This window comes from Paramacrobiotus metropolitanus, unplaced genomic scaffold (genome assembly GCF_019649055.1).
Source record: "Paramacrobiotus metropolitanus isolate TYO unplaced genomic scaffold, Prichtersi_v1.0 Parri_scaffold0000060, whole genome shotgun sequence".
Taxonomy (NCBI): domain Eukaryota; kingdom Metazoa; phylum Tardigrada; class Eutardigrada; order Parachela; family Macrobiotidae; genus Paramacrobiotus; species Paramacrobiotus metropolitanus.
The window spans coordinates 158,779-174,420 of NW_026570280.1; the positions used below are offsets into that span (position 1 = coordinate 158,779).

The following is a 15,642-nucleotide window of genomic DNA, read 5'->3' on the forward strand; positions in this document are numbered from 1 at the left end:
AAGTCTTTCAATCACTAGAATATTCAAAAATAATTTATACCGTCTGATTTTTATATTTAATTTCTAATACGAGAAATATTTTATTATTACTTTTATATTTTAATGTATTTATTAATCTTAATAACAAAATAAAATTATTTATAATTATTTTATTTTAATACAAAAATATTCTTAATATTTTCTCTTTTTATTTAGTTTCTTTTATTTAATTTCTTCTTATGATTTTTTATTTAATTTTTCGTATTAGAATGGGCTTGCCGGAACCACGTTGCGCCTACGGCACCAAGCCATCCGAGGATCGTCCGGCTCAGCGTCTCCTGAACGCCGCCCGTACGGCGCTCGCCCATGGCGACCAGCTGGAAGCTAGCGACCTGTTCCGCAAAGCCGGGAACTTGTTCAAATTGGAGCGCCAATGGCAGGCTGCCGGCACCGCCCTCCAGGAAGCCGCCCGCCTCAAGGCGCCGCTCCAGACCGACGACCGCAGCGACCAGTACCCGACGCGTAGCACCACCAGCGGACTGCTGAAGGAGGGCAGCGACTGCTCGTCAAAGCGGACAACCGCCGCGCGGCGCTGACCTGTCTGCAGGCGGCGGCGGATCTCCTGACGGAAGCCGGGGATTTCTACGCAGCAGCGGGACACATCGCCTCCATGGGACAGCTGCTGCTGACCCACGACATCGACCGCGGTGTGAGGAGAGAAGCGGCTCACGTACAGCGACAAAATCTTTCAAAGGATTTCAACGTAACGCGCCGTGGTGCAGTGGTACTGCCTACGCGGATCTAACGACGTCGTTGGGGTTCGATTCCTTCATCGGTGCATTTTTCAGCCGTTTCTCGATTTTCAACGGATTGCGCCCTGCTGATAGCGGGATGGCCTACTTTGAAAAGGCCGGGGAGTGTGGGGACACCGCTATGCTAACAAGGCGTGGCTGACCGCCGGGGAGCTGGCGGCGTTGAAGGGCGACTACGGCCGCGCCATCGCCGTCTTCGAGATGGTCGCTCGCGCCCACCATCGGGAGCCGGCCGAACGCGACGACGAGATCTTCACCGCCGACTACTTCCAGACCGACCGCTTCCCCGACGCGCTCCAGGCCAATCCCGCCTGTTTCCGGGCGGTGCTGTGCTATCTGTGTCGCGACGGGCAATTCGCCGCCAAGATGGCGCTGGTGCGCTTCGAGGACCAGCAGCCAGCAGGGGTCGTTGCTCCAGGCGATGGACTACGGCTTGAACCAGTTCACGGCCAAGAGCGTGGAAGGGTTTCGGAAGGCGAGCGACGAGAAGGCGGCGTATGGAACCGGGAGCACCTACAACTACGGCACCTATAACAACTACTACTATAGCAACGACTACTACCGCCTGGACCAGTGGAGCCGGAAGATAACTGGGTCGCGCACTGCAGGTGCTGCGCGACGCCGAATACGGACCAGCGCGTTGAATGCCGACATTGGACCAAGAGCTTTTCCTTCGATGCTGTCTAACTAGGTCTTCTTCCTGTTCAGTGGACGTCTGTATTGCACTAACGTAATACGAATGTTTGCCTAATTGTGGATTAAATCAGCCTGCTTGTACCAGCGACTAACATTGGACCGTTTTTGACACGGCAGCTGCATGCTTTAAAATCATTATTAGTAAGTAATTAGCAGTTCCTTGTTACAGCAAGTGCCGCGATCTTTTCTTATGGCAACGGCACCTTGTACGCTAACCAGTTCCGTTTCCATTTAAAGTTAACTAAATTTTTTGTCGAACGAAAATAGTTTTTTTTATGGTTCATCTGTCACAAGGAATAAATTCGCCAGGCTAGTTCAATAATTTGGTTTCATGAAGAGAAAAATCTCTGCCACGTGTCAAAACATAATTAAAAATGTTCATATATACAGATTTTATTGCCAGAGCTCTTAATACTTTATTAATTTGTAGTATAGGACCATAGGTCCATGATTGCCCATGCAATGTTTCGCATGTAAACGTTTTTGTTTGCATTTCCATCGGCCCAGTGCGCCGTGAAGTCGTATATGCCCGGTACATAGAAACTCCAAAACTATGTAGTATCAATTATGGGAAATTTGGTATAATTTCTCGTGTGACAGCGCACTTCACACGGGCTGCGGAGGACCGCAGTGGTACAGCACCGTCCCGTCGCGCGTTAAGGGGTGGTGGTGCACGCCGCTGCGCGCATGCGCACAGGTGTCCTTGCTCTTGTTGGCCCAGCGCAGCAGGCGCGCGCACATCTGCCGGCATTTGTCGCTCATCAGCGAGTAGAACACCGAGTCCAACGCCGGATTGGCGTGGTACAGGAAACCTGCAGGGAAAAAAAGCCATCGGAAAAGGTCATTGTAAGAACCTGAGATCGACTGACCAGAAACCGGGAACAGGATGTCGTTGATGCGCACCATCTGGCGCAGCTGCTGCTGGTCGCTCCAGTCCACCAGGGCGAACATCAAGCGCTGGGCGTGGAAGAGGCCGTAACACAGGAAGAAGCTGACCACGATGGCCACTGAAAACAGACAAAAGGTCACTGTAATTTTTTAGGTTTTTTGGGTTTCTTAGATACCTAATCGGGCATAAAATGGTGTGAGAAAAGGGTTGCAACAGAAACACATCCGACGCGAATAAATTGCCAGCACTGGGTTCGAACAGGGAAGCGCTTGTTTGTGTAAATGCGCTGAATCCAAGCTTTTCCCGTTTTAGTCCTACGCTGAAGATCATTGGCTATTTAGCAGGGTAGAGTCTCGCTCGTTATCGCGAATTCGCAGTTAAGGACTACTAAAGCGGATCGCAGTCAAGTGGTCCGCCATTCAAAAAATAAAAATATAATCAGCAAAGGGGAATGCAACACCAACACATCCATTGCGCATAAATCGCCAACACTGCCGTTTTTGGCACAGTATGCGGCAAAAAGAAGGCTTTATTTAAACTGCTCGTGCATCTTACACAGTCCGTAGAAGACGCGCTGACTATAGTGGTGGCAGTGCTCATGGATGCGCGAGGACGCCGAGGAGCGCTGCTTGGACAGGCGTCCGCTGCGCCGGAAGGACTCCTCGGCCTCGGCGCTCCCGTCCGACCTCTCCTCATCGCCGCTGCCGCCGTCCAGCGTCCGGCCGCGGACCACCAGCCAGATGCGCCGGTGCAGCACCAGAAGGACGATCATCGGGACAGCGTAGAAGGTGATCGTGGAAACTGAAAGGTCACACTCGTTAAGAACAAAACAATTCGTAAAGATAATGAAAGGTCAAGGTGCGCTGCGTTTACCGATGAAAAGCGGCGCTAATTGCTCGTGCAGGTTGAAGTGGATGGCGCACCAGGACGCTTCGGGAATGCTGGCGCCGTCCGGCGTTTGCAGATAATTCACGTTATCTAAGAAAAAAAGCAAACACTAATTTTTCGCAGGAAAACCAAAAGAAATACTTAAACTGAACTTATAAAAAATGCAGATATACAATTGCTCTACCACATGAAAGCATCATGTAAGTGCATTTAAATTTTGAATTGAGTATTGAAAACATATTTATCGAGTTATGTTAATTATACATGTATATATAAAACCAAATCACAAACAGGTAATATTTAACGTAAATTCACAATTTTTCCAAATTTATCTTTATTAATATTTAGTACTATAAAGACTACATATTGTATCCATAGTATAAACAAGAATATGCTTAGTATTAATATAACTTATCCAAATAACTTAGCTAAAATAACTTAACAAGTATATTATAATTATCAGTTGAAACAAAATTCCGCGGAAATTTTTTTGTTATGTGAAATTTTGAGAAGATTAATCCATGATATCGTACGGAAGTAAGCAAAGGGAATGGCGGTAATCAGGGCGATAATCCAACAGGCGAGGATGATCTTAAATGGCCGCGAACGCTGCATCTGCAGCGCCTTCATCGGATACGCCACGGCGATATACCGTTCCACCGTAAAGGCGACTACAAAATGACGCAACACTGCATCGATAAGCGGCCCGCCGGCGGGCAGCAGCTACTATCAATGAATAAATGCATGAATGAGACGCACTGATTGTCAGGATGGAGGAGCATAATGCCGCTTCCGCCAGCAGCGCCACCGCCGAGCAGAACGCCGGGCCCAGACTCCACGGATACTGTGCGAAGGGATTTCATATATGTATGCAAATCAATGCCGTTCACTTGGATGCACTTCATTGGCACCCGCATATGTAACGTTTAATTCCGGGCTGACCTGATTCCAGTATTTGTAAATCTCCAACGGCAGACCTAACGCGCAACATTACGTAATCATGAACTACTGATTCCCGGTGGAAAAAATACGATGCATAATTAACACTCGCACTATTTCACGTTCGATTTACATCGTGTTGTTCTGTACGCGAAAGCATTAGCGTGATTTCAAACGACGCATTTACATCTCAGAACGATTTCTATAATTTATTTTAATTTTTTTTCCAACAAGTAGGGGAGAGAAAGACAGATATATATTTTGGATAAATTGACTTTCTTAAATACATATATTATACAGGATAATTTTTGTTTGATTATGCTTTATTACTGACAATTTATTTTTTATTAGACAGAGGAGTGATTTGCACAGGAACGCAGGTTACTCATAAGGAAATCGCTTCTGTGCACTAAGAGAAAAAAATATAGCGACCTATGTGCTTTTCATGCTGTCAAAGTAGTGCGAGTGTTAATAGAACAGATAATAAAAACGATAAAAATTAAATTGGCTTACTGACGAGCGTCTGCAGGAGATCGGTTAAGGCCAAACTGCAAAAGCACAACACACCTGATTGGCCGTGCAATTTGTCATTTTTCTGTGACGGCTGTCAACATTATTGGCTCACTTAAAAGCCGTTCGTAAAAATCATTAGCAAAATTCACCGAAACCGGCATAAAATATGCATCGTGTTTTTGTTACACCGACTTGAGCAAATAGGGATCGATGCCGTTCCAGTGGCGGTGCCGGTTCCATACGATCAATAAGCAGATGTTGATGAAATTCCCCACAACACCCAGGACAAACAGCGTTCCGTAGACACCCTGCCGCGGCATTACACAGCATTTCATTTCCGGTCAAACACGTCGCTCTGATTTCCCTGCGAGAAAATAATATGCAACTTACCGTGAAAAAATGCGCGTGCGGGATAACGCGATCTCCGAGATGCTGGCGAATATACACGTCCACGTCGAAAACCGCCGTGGTCGCTGTTTGATTGACCAACAGCTCGATGGCCATTTTTCCCGATTTAATCAAACTAACCGCGGTACACGTATCATGATCGAAATGACGTTATTTTATCGAAGAATAACCGGTTAAAAAAAGCGCTGTTATTGTGAGTGTGTTGATTCGTTAGGCGACGAGCGCTTCGACTAATGAGCAGCTATATCCGTCAACGCATTGTGTCAGCGGCACGCGAAGAGAGAGAACAGACAGCAGCAAGTTATTAGAGAGAGTAATGGTAGTATAAATGGCCGGATATCCCCGGAGACACCGGCGCAGACAGAGCTGCGCGGAGACAGAGAGAGAGAGACAGAGAGAAACAGCGGCTGTATAGCTGCAGATTGGATTTGCATTGGATAATCACAGCGACAAAGCACAGTCATTATACTGGGCAATATGCGTACGTGTATCCGATACGCGGGGTAATTCACTTATCTGATTAATCTCTGTCCGCGTTGTACACAGGCCAGCCAATCAAAAATCACAGAATTTTTTGAACGGATTCCCGTGCACTTGATTAGGGGGATTCATTAGCGCCACTTGTTAGCCACATTAGTCACACGCGGACAGTTCAAACTGCCGTCACGCGCCACAACAACATTTGCTCTAGTAGTTGGTTCCCTCCGAAGTCGTTCGCAGGTTAGCTGGCACTCGGAGAACGTAATGACGGGGCTGTTTTGTGTCGCGGTATTTATAAACAACCGACGGTTGCGTAACCCGGCGAAATCCCGCTGCCGAGAAAAAAGAAGGGTGGGCGGACAGAAGAGATCAACCGGCGCGTCGCTACCGTCCTGATCTCTTGATCGCTGCCGGCTAAACCCGATATTCGATCGCTCTGCGGCGATCGGATTTTGCAACGTTATACCGGGTATTTTTCGACGTTTCTCTACAACCGATCATTTGCGCTATATGTTCTGCACAACTGATCACCCACGTATTTCAATTTCCTGCGGGGACAAAATATTTTGTAAAATTCGGGATAGTGATTAACGGAAAAATATTAAATGAATAAATTAAAATTTTATATACCGTATTCGAAATTTACATTCAAAATAATTTCTTAGTACAGGAAGAAATAATTGAGTAACGAAAAAATTAAAAATAACTGCTTTACATAGTCTTCACTTTATATTTAACTTTTACACATAAAGTTGCAAGTTGCAACTGCTGTACAAAATGATTTGCGAAACGCAATTCCAATTGCGTGCGTATTCCTCAGGGTTTTTATTAGTCAAATCTTTGTTGTTTGAATTATTATTTTGTGATTGCAACAATTATGCGTAAAGTCAAACTCAAAAGGAGGATCATGTAAAAAAATTATTTTTGGTTATGCATAAAATACGCTGGATGATCAGCTGTTCAGAACACATAGCGCCAGTGATCGGTTGTTGAGACACAGCGATATAAACACGGAAAAGTGATTGTCCATCTGGCCGCCTGATTGCCAGTGTGCGGATCGTATTCCCCAGGAAGTGTTGACATTGTCTGATTGCAGTACTTGATCCGGGCCGGAAGTGCGCTCTTCCCCGGCATCGACATCTTCCCGTGTCGCGCGACACGCGAGACTCGAGTGGCACTTGAAATGCCACACGTATTTGTCTGTAGTGTCTTCAGCGCGTAAATGGTCCCGTAACGCGCAGCCGGCTAATTAAATCACCGGCTGTTTCCCCGACGGACAGCTGCGTCGGGATTAATTACATGTGTGCTTTGTTCTATTGCCCGGGAAGACGAGTACTGGGTTACGTAATGGACACTTCGACCGGGGCATTGTGACGTAAGCGAACTCCGATGGAACACTGTGACGAGCTTGTGTTTTTATTGAAACTAACGTTACACAGGAATCAAATGGGGAATTGATTGCTTTTTTTGTACGGAGGGAAGAAAGATTGGAGGGATGGGAAAAGAAGCCGGTTGCATAACCCGGGATTTGGATTAAACGGGACAACGTGACGGGGCGCAGCAGCGGTCACGGTCGATGTGACGTCAGCGGATGGAAGAAAATGCCGGCAGGAAAAAACAGGAATACGAGATCACATGAAAGCGTTTTTGATCAGGAAGAGAAAAGCGCATTCGACTTGGCTACAGACTTTTTATTGAATAAATTAATGTTGACGCTAACAGCTGAATGCAGCAGTGTCTGTGTCGGCATAGGCAAACAACGCGGGCAGCACAAAATACATGTATTCAATTACTTGAACAGCTAAAGCTGCTTTATGTGATTTTTTGCATAGCTCATGCCGACAGCTGCTTTCGTGCATTGTTAGTCAGCTTTACATTTTTTTATTTCCTTTTATTTATCATTTTAATCTCCTTTGTAACTTTTTTTAAACATCGATCCAATTTTGTTACATTAACACTTTTAACGTTGTTCAAGAAGCTAAACGTCTTTTATTATTGATGACCTTTAGGAAATTTTCTAAAAATTATACTTTTTTAACGTTTTTCAAACCGCCGAACGTTCTTTACTGCTGGTGACAATAAGGATTTTTTTGTGTTTTTTTATTATTGGATACGAATTTATATTTTCACAAGTTTTTTGACGGTGTTCAATCGACGAACGCTTTAAGTCGTTTAATTTTTAGTAAATTTTGAAGATTTTTAACAGTGCTGTATTTGTACTCGTATCATGTATCCTTTACTGTTTTCTAAAGCTTTTTTAAACGTTGACAGTTGACACTTGTATCAATAAATAATAAAATATCAAAAAAATATCTTTAGCTTTTTTAAACGTTGACAGTTGACACTTGTATCTATAAATAATAAAATACCAATTTTATTTCCAGCATGTCTTTCAGCCGCATTTGCTTTCTAGACAAGGTCACTTATGCTTGCAGTATCACAGGCAGTATCAAATAACCACCGGTCATTTTCTTTAACCACGTGTCAACCGTCCGTCTTGCACAATCGAGGAAAACAATTGAAACAAACTCGTATTGCGCGTAACTAAGGATTTCTGCGTAACGGAGCAATCCGTAAAGAACGAATGGTACGCCGGTTTATCGCGCCAATCAACCCTGTCATCATGCTCCCACATATCCTTCTTCTTATACCAACTGGGATTCATGGCGATCTTCTGGTCCATGTACACCGACGTGCGATGCTCCGAAGTATTCTTATACAACTGCATCGGCACTAATCCCGAATTATACACCCACGTTCTCCGATAATCATCCACATAATGCTGTAAAATATCCTTCACATACGCCGCGCCTTTCCGGCACGCCAGGAACCCAATATTTGTGTTGCTGGCGTCCTCCTGAGTAGCGATACAGTCGTACTTCTTCTCCAATAAAATCACCAACCTGGAGATTTTCGGTAAAACGTATACATCAAAATCTAGCGTGATCCCGCCGTGTTTTAGCAAAATAAACAGTTTCGCCAGATCCGCTTCGTGGCGGATGGTCTTCGCTGTCCCGCTTAACCGGTGCCGGCCAATCACGAAGCGCCGTCGCGTACGAACCAATCGCACCGTCGTCCAATTGGAAATCAGCGAATTACACGTGTCAAACGGCCAGAAATCCGGGTAGTTGGTGTGGATGTAGATGCGCGATGGTTTGATATAAATCAGCACGGATAATAAGCTGACACACTGCACCCAACACAGTGTGTCGTTGGCGCCCGGGGCGGTTGGGTACAAGCGCACAAAATGCACCGGGAAATTGGTTGAAGTTGCGTCGATGACCGTGTCGTCGGTGATGTCGGCGATGCCGGGCGATGACGAATGATACGCTACGCTGGGGATCAAAGCCACCAGGTAGCGCTGCGTACTGGGCGGGGACACGACGATCCAGGCGGTCAAGAGGAGGATGGATAACGCTGGGATTAGACAGTACGCTGGTCGCAGATTGACGCTGCGCAATGAAGACATTTTAATAAAGTTCCCAATTTCTTGGAAAAATGACGTGCTTCTCACCGGTTAATTGTAGTTGTTTCCCATCGCTTGTTTCAGTGAAAATACCGGTGGTTTCAAGTGCATCGTCCACTCGACCGGCATGTTGGATGTGCATAATACGACGGTAGTTAATGCGGCATCTGCATGTTTTTGTGGCGCTGTACGTTTTGTGGTTGACTGTCGGCATTTGCCAATGATATATAGCGCGTGCACGGTAACAAGGAAGACTAGAACGTGTCTTAGATTTTGTATTGTGAGTCAGTGTTGTCCTTCCCTAAATTGTTCGATTGATGACAATCGAGATGACTATCCTAGCTCTCGGGACTGACCTACCGGGTACATCTGCTGTCCGATCTTCAGTCGTTTAATAAGGCTGCAGATTGTGGTTACGAGCTTATATCATTTGCCAACGATATAACATGTGCACGGTCAAAATGAAGACTGGTACGTAAGCACATGAGCGGTTTTCTTCAGAGTAACCACTAACCAGTAATCCTGTGGAAAGCACTTTCCCGTTTAGCATAATTAACGCTTCAGGAAAACGTATTTAAAAAGATTTGAATGAAGGAAATCCGTTGACTTCCGCCGCTTGAAAGCCGTGTAATGGGAATTCTGTCTCTGAATTTTTGAAGAATTATTATGAATACCTACTGCTGTAGGTACTGTACATGCATCGTTATTTTCAACAAATTCCGCCGGTCCGGGGATGTTGCCCGATATCGTGGTACACGGTCCGGGTCGGTCCCTACCTTGACCTGATTGAATCGTAGCGCGTTCGGTCAACTTAACCGTCAACCGTGGGTAGTAGCACTAAGAAACAGCTGCGAAGCACAAGGGAGATGTCAAGCTGACTTGACGGCCAACTACTGTAGCCGCGCGTTGAGATTGCACCACAAAGTCTAGTATACGGAATTCGCCGCACACGCTGCACATTCTACGCAAGGTATGCGCTGTCCGGCCGGGTTCAGGCAGCGGCCGGATCTGGTAGTCTTGCGATCTCGTCGCGTGGCTACTGTAAAGTGCGGCAGGGATCACATTACTCGGTGAATGGCGCGACACATAAATGGTTACACCCGCTAGTAAGCTCTTCATGGAGTAACATTTCTACGTTATTAGCTCTTGTGCGGCATCATGTTAATGGCAAGTGATTATTTTATTTTTATTTGCTTACCCAAGCGACTATCTTCATTGTACAGCCCATTACTATGATATCGCCCGTGTGCTACCTATACGTTTACGCCAGTAAATACTGGGGTCGATAACTTCTATACGGTAATCAACGTCATTTATACAGATACTCAGCGATTAGCCAGACTTGAGGGGAAAAGCTGACCTGCATTTCTATGCTTTGCGAGGCATCGCGACATTTCGCCGCGGACAACTAGTCGCAGGACTTACGGTCGGAGGCATTTCGCCGCAAGGCCATTTCGACTCGCGACATTTCGTCGCAGGATATTTCGTCGGTAGGACTTTACGCCACGATACTTTCCGTCACACGGCCGTTTCGACGCAAGGAAATTTCGCCGCAAGGATATCTCGACGAAGCGACATTTCGACTATCCGATAAATAATTTACTACCGAGTAAGCTAACTCCCAGAATCAGTATAGAGCAAAATAAAAACAAAACCAAGCGAACAACCTTAGAAACCTAAGAAAACCTAAGAATAACCTAAAAACCTAAGAAACCTAGGGAACCTAAGAGACCTAAAAAACCATAAGAAGACCTATGAAAGTCTAAGAAAGACTAAAAAAGCCTATGAAAAACTTAGAACAATCTTTAGAAAACAGAAAAACTAGTGAGAATTAAGCGCGGTGAAATACTTTGCGGTGATTAGTCGCATCGTTCGAAATGTCCCAAGAGGAATTGTCCGCGACCAGACGTCTTGCGTCGAAATGTCGCAAAGGTAAAATGTCTCAAAGCATAATTTTTCAAACTGAAGTGTCCCAGCGTCCGAATGTCCGGCGGCGAAATGTCTTCGCGGCGAAAAGTCGTGCGTCGAGTTTGAGTGCGGCGAAATGTCACACTCCCAATTGTCCGGGTGCGGCTTTGCGAAGTGGCTGTGCTGTAATCAGACGCGGCGATGAAAAGCAGTGCACACCTACAGAGTAGTTCACCTTTGCGTCTTCAGAAGGCAGATGTCATACATTCAACATAAAGCATGACAGATGCCTGATGAAAATGCGAAAAATGACCAGCGTTCATATTACTGAGCTTTAATCATATGAGTCATGATTCTTTCCAGCTTTCGCGATGTGCGCCCCGCCGCTTTGCAGTGATCCTGTTAGGCAACAGCACCTGCAGACAGATTAACCCTAACAGGTCCTGCTGGAGCCGGGGATAATCCATCCGCAGATACCCGGTACTATGATATTACATCCGCAGATCATTATCAGTACGCGGTGGTAACCCACCTAAAATTATGTGAAGATCAGCCAATAGCCATATTTAGTAGTGGGAAATGCTATGAACGGTATCATGGGCGATTCGCTAACCGGGATCCATTACTAGATCGTATCCCGGATCCATTCCATCCCGGATCCATTACTTGTGCAACTTTGGAACCGTGTCCATTGGTACTCACCGGGCGATTCGCTAACCCGTAGGGGCGATTCGCGAACCTTTTAATTTTACCACAAATTAGTTGTGGTATATGCAAAAAATAAAAAGTACACTTTTTTGGTGCGCCAGAGCCGCTGACTGAAAAATGGATGAGCTCGTCATTACTACATAACAAACGTAATCAGTCGGCAGCAATTTATCGAGGGTACTATCATACGCGCCTAGCGAAGCTGAAATTCCCTGACGAGCGGGGCATATTTCCTTAATTGGCCTACAAAATAGCTTTTGAGTTTTGACGAACATAATCACGAAGGCAACGAGGAGGAATGTCGGAAGCACGTACTGTGACAAGAAAGGAACCAGATGCTCCTTGGATCACCGCGGTCATCTGTCGGCAAAGCTGATCAATCCTCGTAGACAAATGTATCTGGACATCACAACTAATATCCTCCTAGCTACTTTCCAACTAAAAGACGGCAACATCACGGACATGGAGTTTGTTTCCCAATTAATGGACCCACACGTAGCTAACTTTGAATAGTTTAGGATCGGTTGGAGTCATAACTTTGGCTGCACTAATTATGTCATAAAGAACCCTAGTCATAAGTAAAATGTTGATGATTGTTGATAAATGTATGTTCATCGCGTAGCGACATCAAAATATGTTTTGGTTGATTACATTAATAAGTGAAACAAACATATAAAATAATGTTGTACGGGAAAGGTTCGCGAATCGTCCGTGTTCCACCGGTTTGCGAATCGTCCGTGTTCCACCGGTTTGCGAATCGACCGGTTACTTGCGTAAAGTGAACAGCGAAAAATACAATCCGCCGTTATCATTTTAAAGCCATTGCGCACTATTATTCACGAATCGCCCTCTGAACCCTATGAACATCAGGCTATATGACATGATTGCCCCTAAAGCCCGTCACATAGCCCATAAATTCTCTGTATGTCTCCATACACTTCTTGGATGCACCGGTGCGGAAGACCGTCCCCGTTGATTCCGATGTGCCATGGTCCGCTTTTCACACGGTCAAGTGTCCCAGATGCGCGGGTACAGAAAAATTGTATTCCGGCCCCAGTGGCTTCGTATGCTAGAAGCACCATTGCAGGCATACTTATTTGGCAGCAATTAAGTATGTCTACCTGTGCTAAAATTACAAATTAACTATTCCAATGTACGATTGCAATTGTATTTAAGTAACTCCACCAGGGGTTTGAGAATGCTGAATGCAATCCTAATCAGGTATAATTCTCTCTTATCGCACGCAGACAGCAGTTCCATTGCTTATCACGCTTATTGGCTAACGGCGGGACAGCTATTCTGAACGTTTATCATTACCGGTACTTCGAGTATGCTCGTCAGGTGAATTCCGTACTGAGGGTGATCAACTGATATCGTTATGAACGATTGTATAAGTTATGGATGCAAACCCCCCTTAACCTATAATATTATCTCATCATAGTCTTCCAAATGGTTTAACGATAAAATTGGTTTGAGTGAGTTGTCATGCCTACCTTTCTACAGAAATACTGAACAAGCTTCCTGTAAATTTTATACGGTATGCGTGGTATACCTCGTATAACTGCAGGCCAGTGAAAGATACAGTGTTATTGCGCTGCACAAAAGGGATTAACGAGCAAGATACCGTACTTACGTCGGAAAACCGTACTTACGCCGCAAACATTCGATACGAGAGTGAGAACTACGTGCAAAGTGAACATCGCAACGGCAGTCTCATAAGAAATACTGCTCGGCCAATGCAGTACTTCATTATCGTACTAGTAATTTACTGTTGTATGTGTTCATTGTGCTTTACATTTTTATCTCGGGACAACTTCTAAACCGTTTCGCAACAACTACAGTAATCTATTCTTACATATTGTCTTCCAGCTCAAACCGATAAGCGTTTGCACAACGTTATCGCTTGCGGAATTATTCTTATGCTATGGGGCATTTTAGTCGAGTAAACAGCACCAACTATACAAATGTGCACTATACTTTGACTGCAGTCTGCATTTGAACAAATTTTAGTTTGCATCGTCCGTTTTAATCCACTTAACGGCGGTCAAAATCTATTAGTTTCTTTATAGTTTATACTACTGAAGCGTTGCTGCAGCGCACGGCGGGTTGAGTTGGCATAATATAGCATAATATAAGAATTCGCTTGAACTTACCCTTTAACCCTTAAAATCATGAGCTGCACTCATCAACCGCAACGAGACGATTCGGTAGAATTTTTTTATTTGCTAACATTTTGTAGATTAAGTTCTGCGTGCTACAAATCCACGTAACATGGTTACGGCCTTGTGTTTGCACTGTTTAAAAAGTTGTAATATGGCCATCGCCCTACTCAAGGGGCTTCACTGTATTGTATAGGATACATGTATAAAGTGAATTGTATACAGTGAATTGTAGTGTATACAGTGAAGATACATGGTATCTGTATGTAATACAATACAACCCCTAGAGAACCGCGTTGATATGGCTTACGCGAGTTAGAGAAAAGAGATTTATAAAGATAAATACACATTAGGGTAATCTGTCAAGTGCCTGGTGGTAGTACATCTAGTTTTCACGATGTGCATCCTTGGACTACAGCTGTATCCTGAATTCATACGTGACGGTACCGGTTCTTGCAGTCTGTGTTATGCTTTGCGTATGCAGCATATCAGCAAGTCGACTTTTCTTCGTCAGAATATGAGTGTCGGCCCCTGGGAGTTGGGACAGTGTGATATCAGCATGGAATCACCCTTCTAGTTCAGCTAATAACGACAGGCGCCAGCAAATATCTCAGCTACCACGATTCTCCTATCCCCAATCGCTGTGGGTGACGCGAGCACGGTGGTAACCGTTAGCGGAAGCGCCATCTTGGCGGTGACCATCTGTTGCTCGCTGTACGTCAACGGCCGCTGGGAACGTTTGGCCAGGCAGTATCGCATTCTTCACTGTCAACGGCTGACCGAGGTGTTTTGTTACACCGGATACGACTTACCATCGTGCATCGGGACGGTACTGCGCTATCTTCTGTTCCTGATTCGATTAGATTGCACTGCAACGTTGTGTCTGCTGGTGTGCGCATTAACGGTCGTGCTCGAAACGGTAACAGTCGTGGTGGCCGTCGCAAGCACTGCGGGCGCGGGCACGGTGTTTCCATGCTGTTTTGTTTGTTTATTTGTTTACTCAGTTAAACGTCTACAACCATCAAGGATTGCTCCTGCATAAGGTGGTAGACTACCGATAAAAAGAAAGAAACCACTCAACAAAAACCTCAATGAAGCAAGACCCTTCTTCGTTACTATCAGTCCCGATTATTTAACTTAGAACTTAGAAGCAAAAAAACATGCTCTCATTTTCATGATTTAAAATTAAATCACTTCTATCATAGAAGTGATTTAATTTAACATAGAAATTCTATGTGTCAGGAAATTTGTCGCAAACTTTATTTACTATAACACACCGTTACACTTGCAGTTGCCTGTCGCATAGCGCGCAACTGCCTGTAAGGAAATTGCCTGTCGCATAGCGCGCATAGGTCATATCATACCGGCTTATGGAAACCTTGTATCTGGACAACAAGCGAATGAAAGCACGGTAGCATGAGCGTAATGTGCAAGATAACACCTCTCAAGCAGCGGGAAAACGGACAGACTGGAGTAGTAATATTTGAATCATTCGAAATTGTACTACTAATTGTGATGACGATGGTGACAAATTCCATGGGCATACCGGTTCGATGACTATCAGATTATCGTTAGTCTTTCAATTCCATGAACTAGTGTTCTGAAGACAAGTGTGCGCATTAATAAGTTGCCGGTGCGTCTGATGCACAAAGCGCCAGCTGCGTTTGTCTTACCGGTTAGCGCAAGGCATGACTAACATCTGCAGGCGGAAATTTCAATCTTCAAGTAAAATCAGTCATGAGCGGATCCGGTTCACAGTTTGACACAGAAGGAGAACTCGAGAATAAGAACATTCAG

General features: G+C 45.0%; 3 protein-coding genes and 1 long non-coding RNA gene across 4 annotated transcripts; 1 reads left to right on the top strand and 3 right to left on the bottom strand.

Moving 5' to 3' along the window:
• The first annotated feature begins 248 nt into the window (after positions 1-248).
• Positions 249-1,482, top strand: LOC129593168 (beta-soluble NSF attachment protein-like). Its single transcript, XM_055489375.1, has 4 exons — positions 249-501; positions 552-686; positions 889-1,166; positions 1,210-1,482. The coding sequence occupies exons 1-4, from the start codon at positions 249-251 to the stop codon at positions 1,480-1,482; spliced, it is 939 nt and encodes a 312-aa protein (XP_055345350.1).
• A 488-nt stretch (positions 1,483-1,970) lies between these two features.
• On the bottom strand, positions 1,971-5,317 carry LOC129593229 (neuropeptides capa receptor-like). Its single transcript, XM_055489445.1, has 10 exons — positions 5,107-5,317; positions 4,909-5,024; positions 4,717-4,751; positions 4,207-4,241; positions 4,024-4,108; positions 3,798-3,935; positions 3,250-3,354; positions 2,932-3,177; positions 2,357-2,494; positions 1,971-2,299 (listed from the first exon to the last, which is right to left on the bottom strand). Exons 1-10 carry the CDS (start codon positions 5,218-5,220, stop codon positions 2,094-2,096), a joined length of 1,218 nt encoding a protein of 405 aa, XP_055345420.1. The 5' UTR covers positions 5,221-5,317; the 3' UTR covers positions 1,971-2,093.
• A 2,760-nt stretch (positions 5,318-8,077) lies between these two features.
• On the bottom strand, positions 8,078-9,102 carry LOC129593169 (uncharacterized). Its single transcript, XM_055489376.1, has one exon. It carries the CDS (start codon positions 9,071-9,073, stop codon positions 8,078-8,080), a length of 996 nt encoding a protein of 331 aa, XP_055345351.1. The 5' UTR covers positions 9,074-9,102.
• A 2,425-nt stretch (positions 9,103-11,527) lies between these two features.
• LOC129593221 (uncharacterized) lies at positions 11,528-12,796 on the bottom strand. The gene is made up of 3 exons (XR_008691070.1): positions 12,623-12,796; positions 12,002-12,543; positions 11,528-11,929 (listed from the first exon to the last, which is right to left on the bottom strand). It is a non-coding gene; the product is annotated as an uncharacterized LOC129593221 (long non-coding RNA).
• Between the last annotated feature and the right edge of the window lie 2,846 nt (positions 12,797-15,642).

What these genes read in the sequence shown, in the direction of transcription:
- LOC129593229 (XM_055489445.1), bottom strand. Translation starts at nt 5,220, where the DNA reads ATGGCCATCGAGCTGTTGGTCAATCAAACAGCGACCACGGCGGTTTTC. An exon ending in CTCCTCCATCCTGACAATCA is followed by an intron (nt 3,936 to 4,023) that starts GTGCGTCTCATT and finishes GTCATTTTGTAG; the next exon opens with TCGCCTTTACGGTGGAACGG. An exon ending in CATTCCCTTTGCTTACTTCC is followed by an intron (nt 3,355 to 3,797) that starts GTACGATATCAT and finishes TTTTTTTCTTAG; the next exon opens with ATAACGTGAATTATCTGCAA.
- LOC129593169 (XM_055489376.1), bottom strand. Translation starts at nt 9,073, where the DNA reads ATGTCTTCATTGCGCAGCGTCAATCTGCGACCAGCGTACTGTCTAATC.
- LOC129593168 (XM_055489375.1), top strand. Translation starts at nt 249, where the DNA reads ATGGGCTTGCCGGAACCACGTTGCGCCTACGGCACCAAGCCATCCGAG. An exon ending in CAGCGACCAGTACCCGACGC is followed by an intron (nt 502 to 551) that starts GTAGCACCACCA and finishes TGCTCGTCAAAG; the next exon opens with CGGACAACCGCCGCGCGGCG. An exon ending in GACCCACGACATCGACCGCG is followed by an intron (nt 687 to 888) that starts GTGTGAGGAGAG and finishes TACTTTGAAAAG; the next exon opens with GCCGGGGAGTGTGGGGACAC.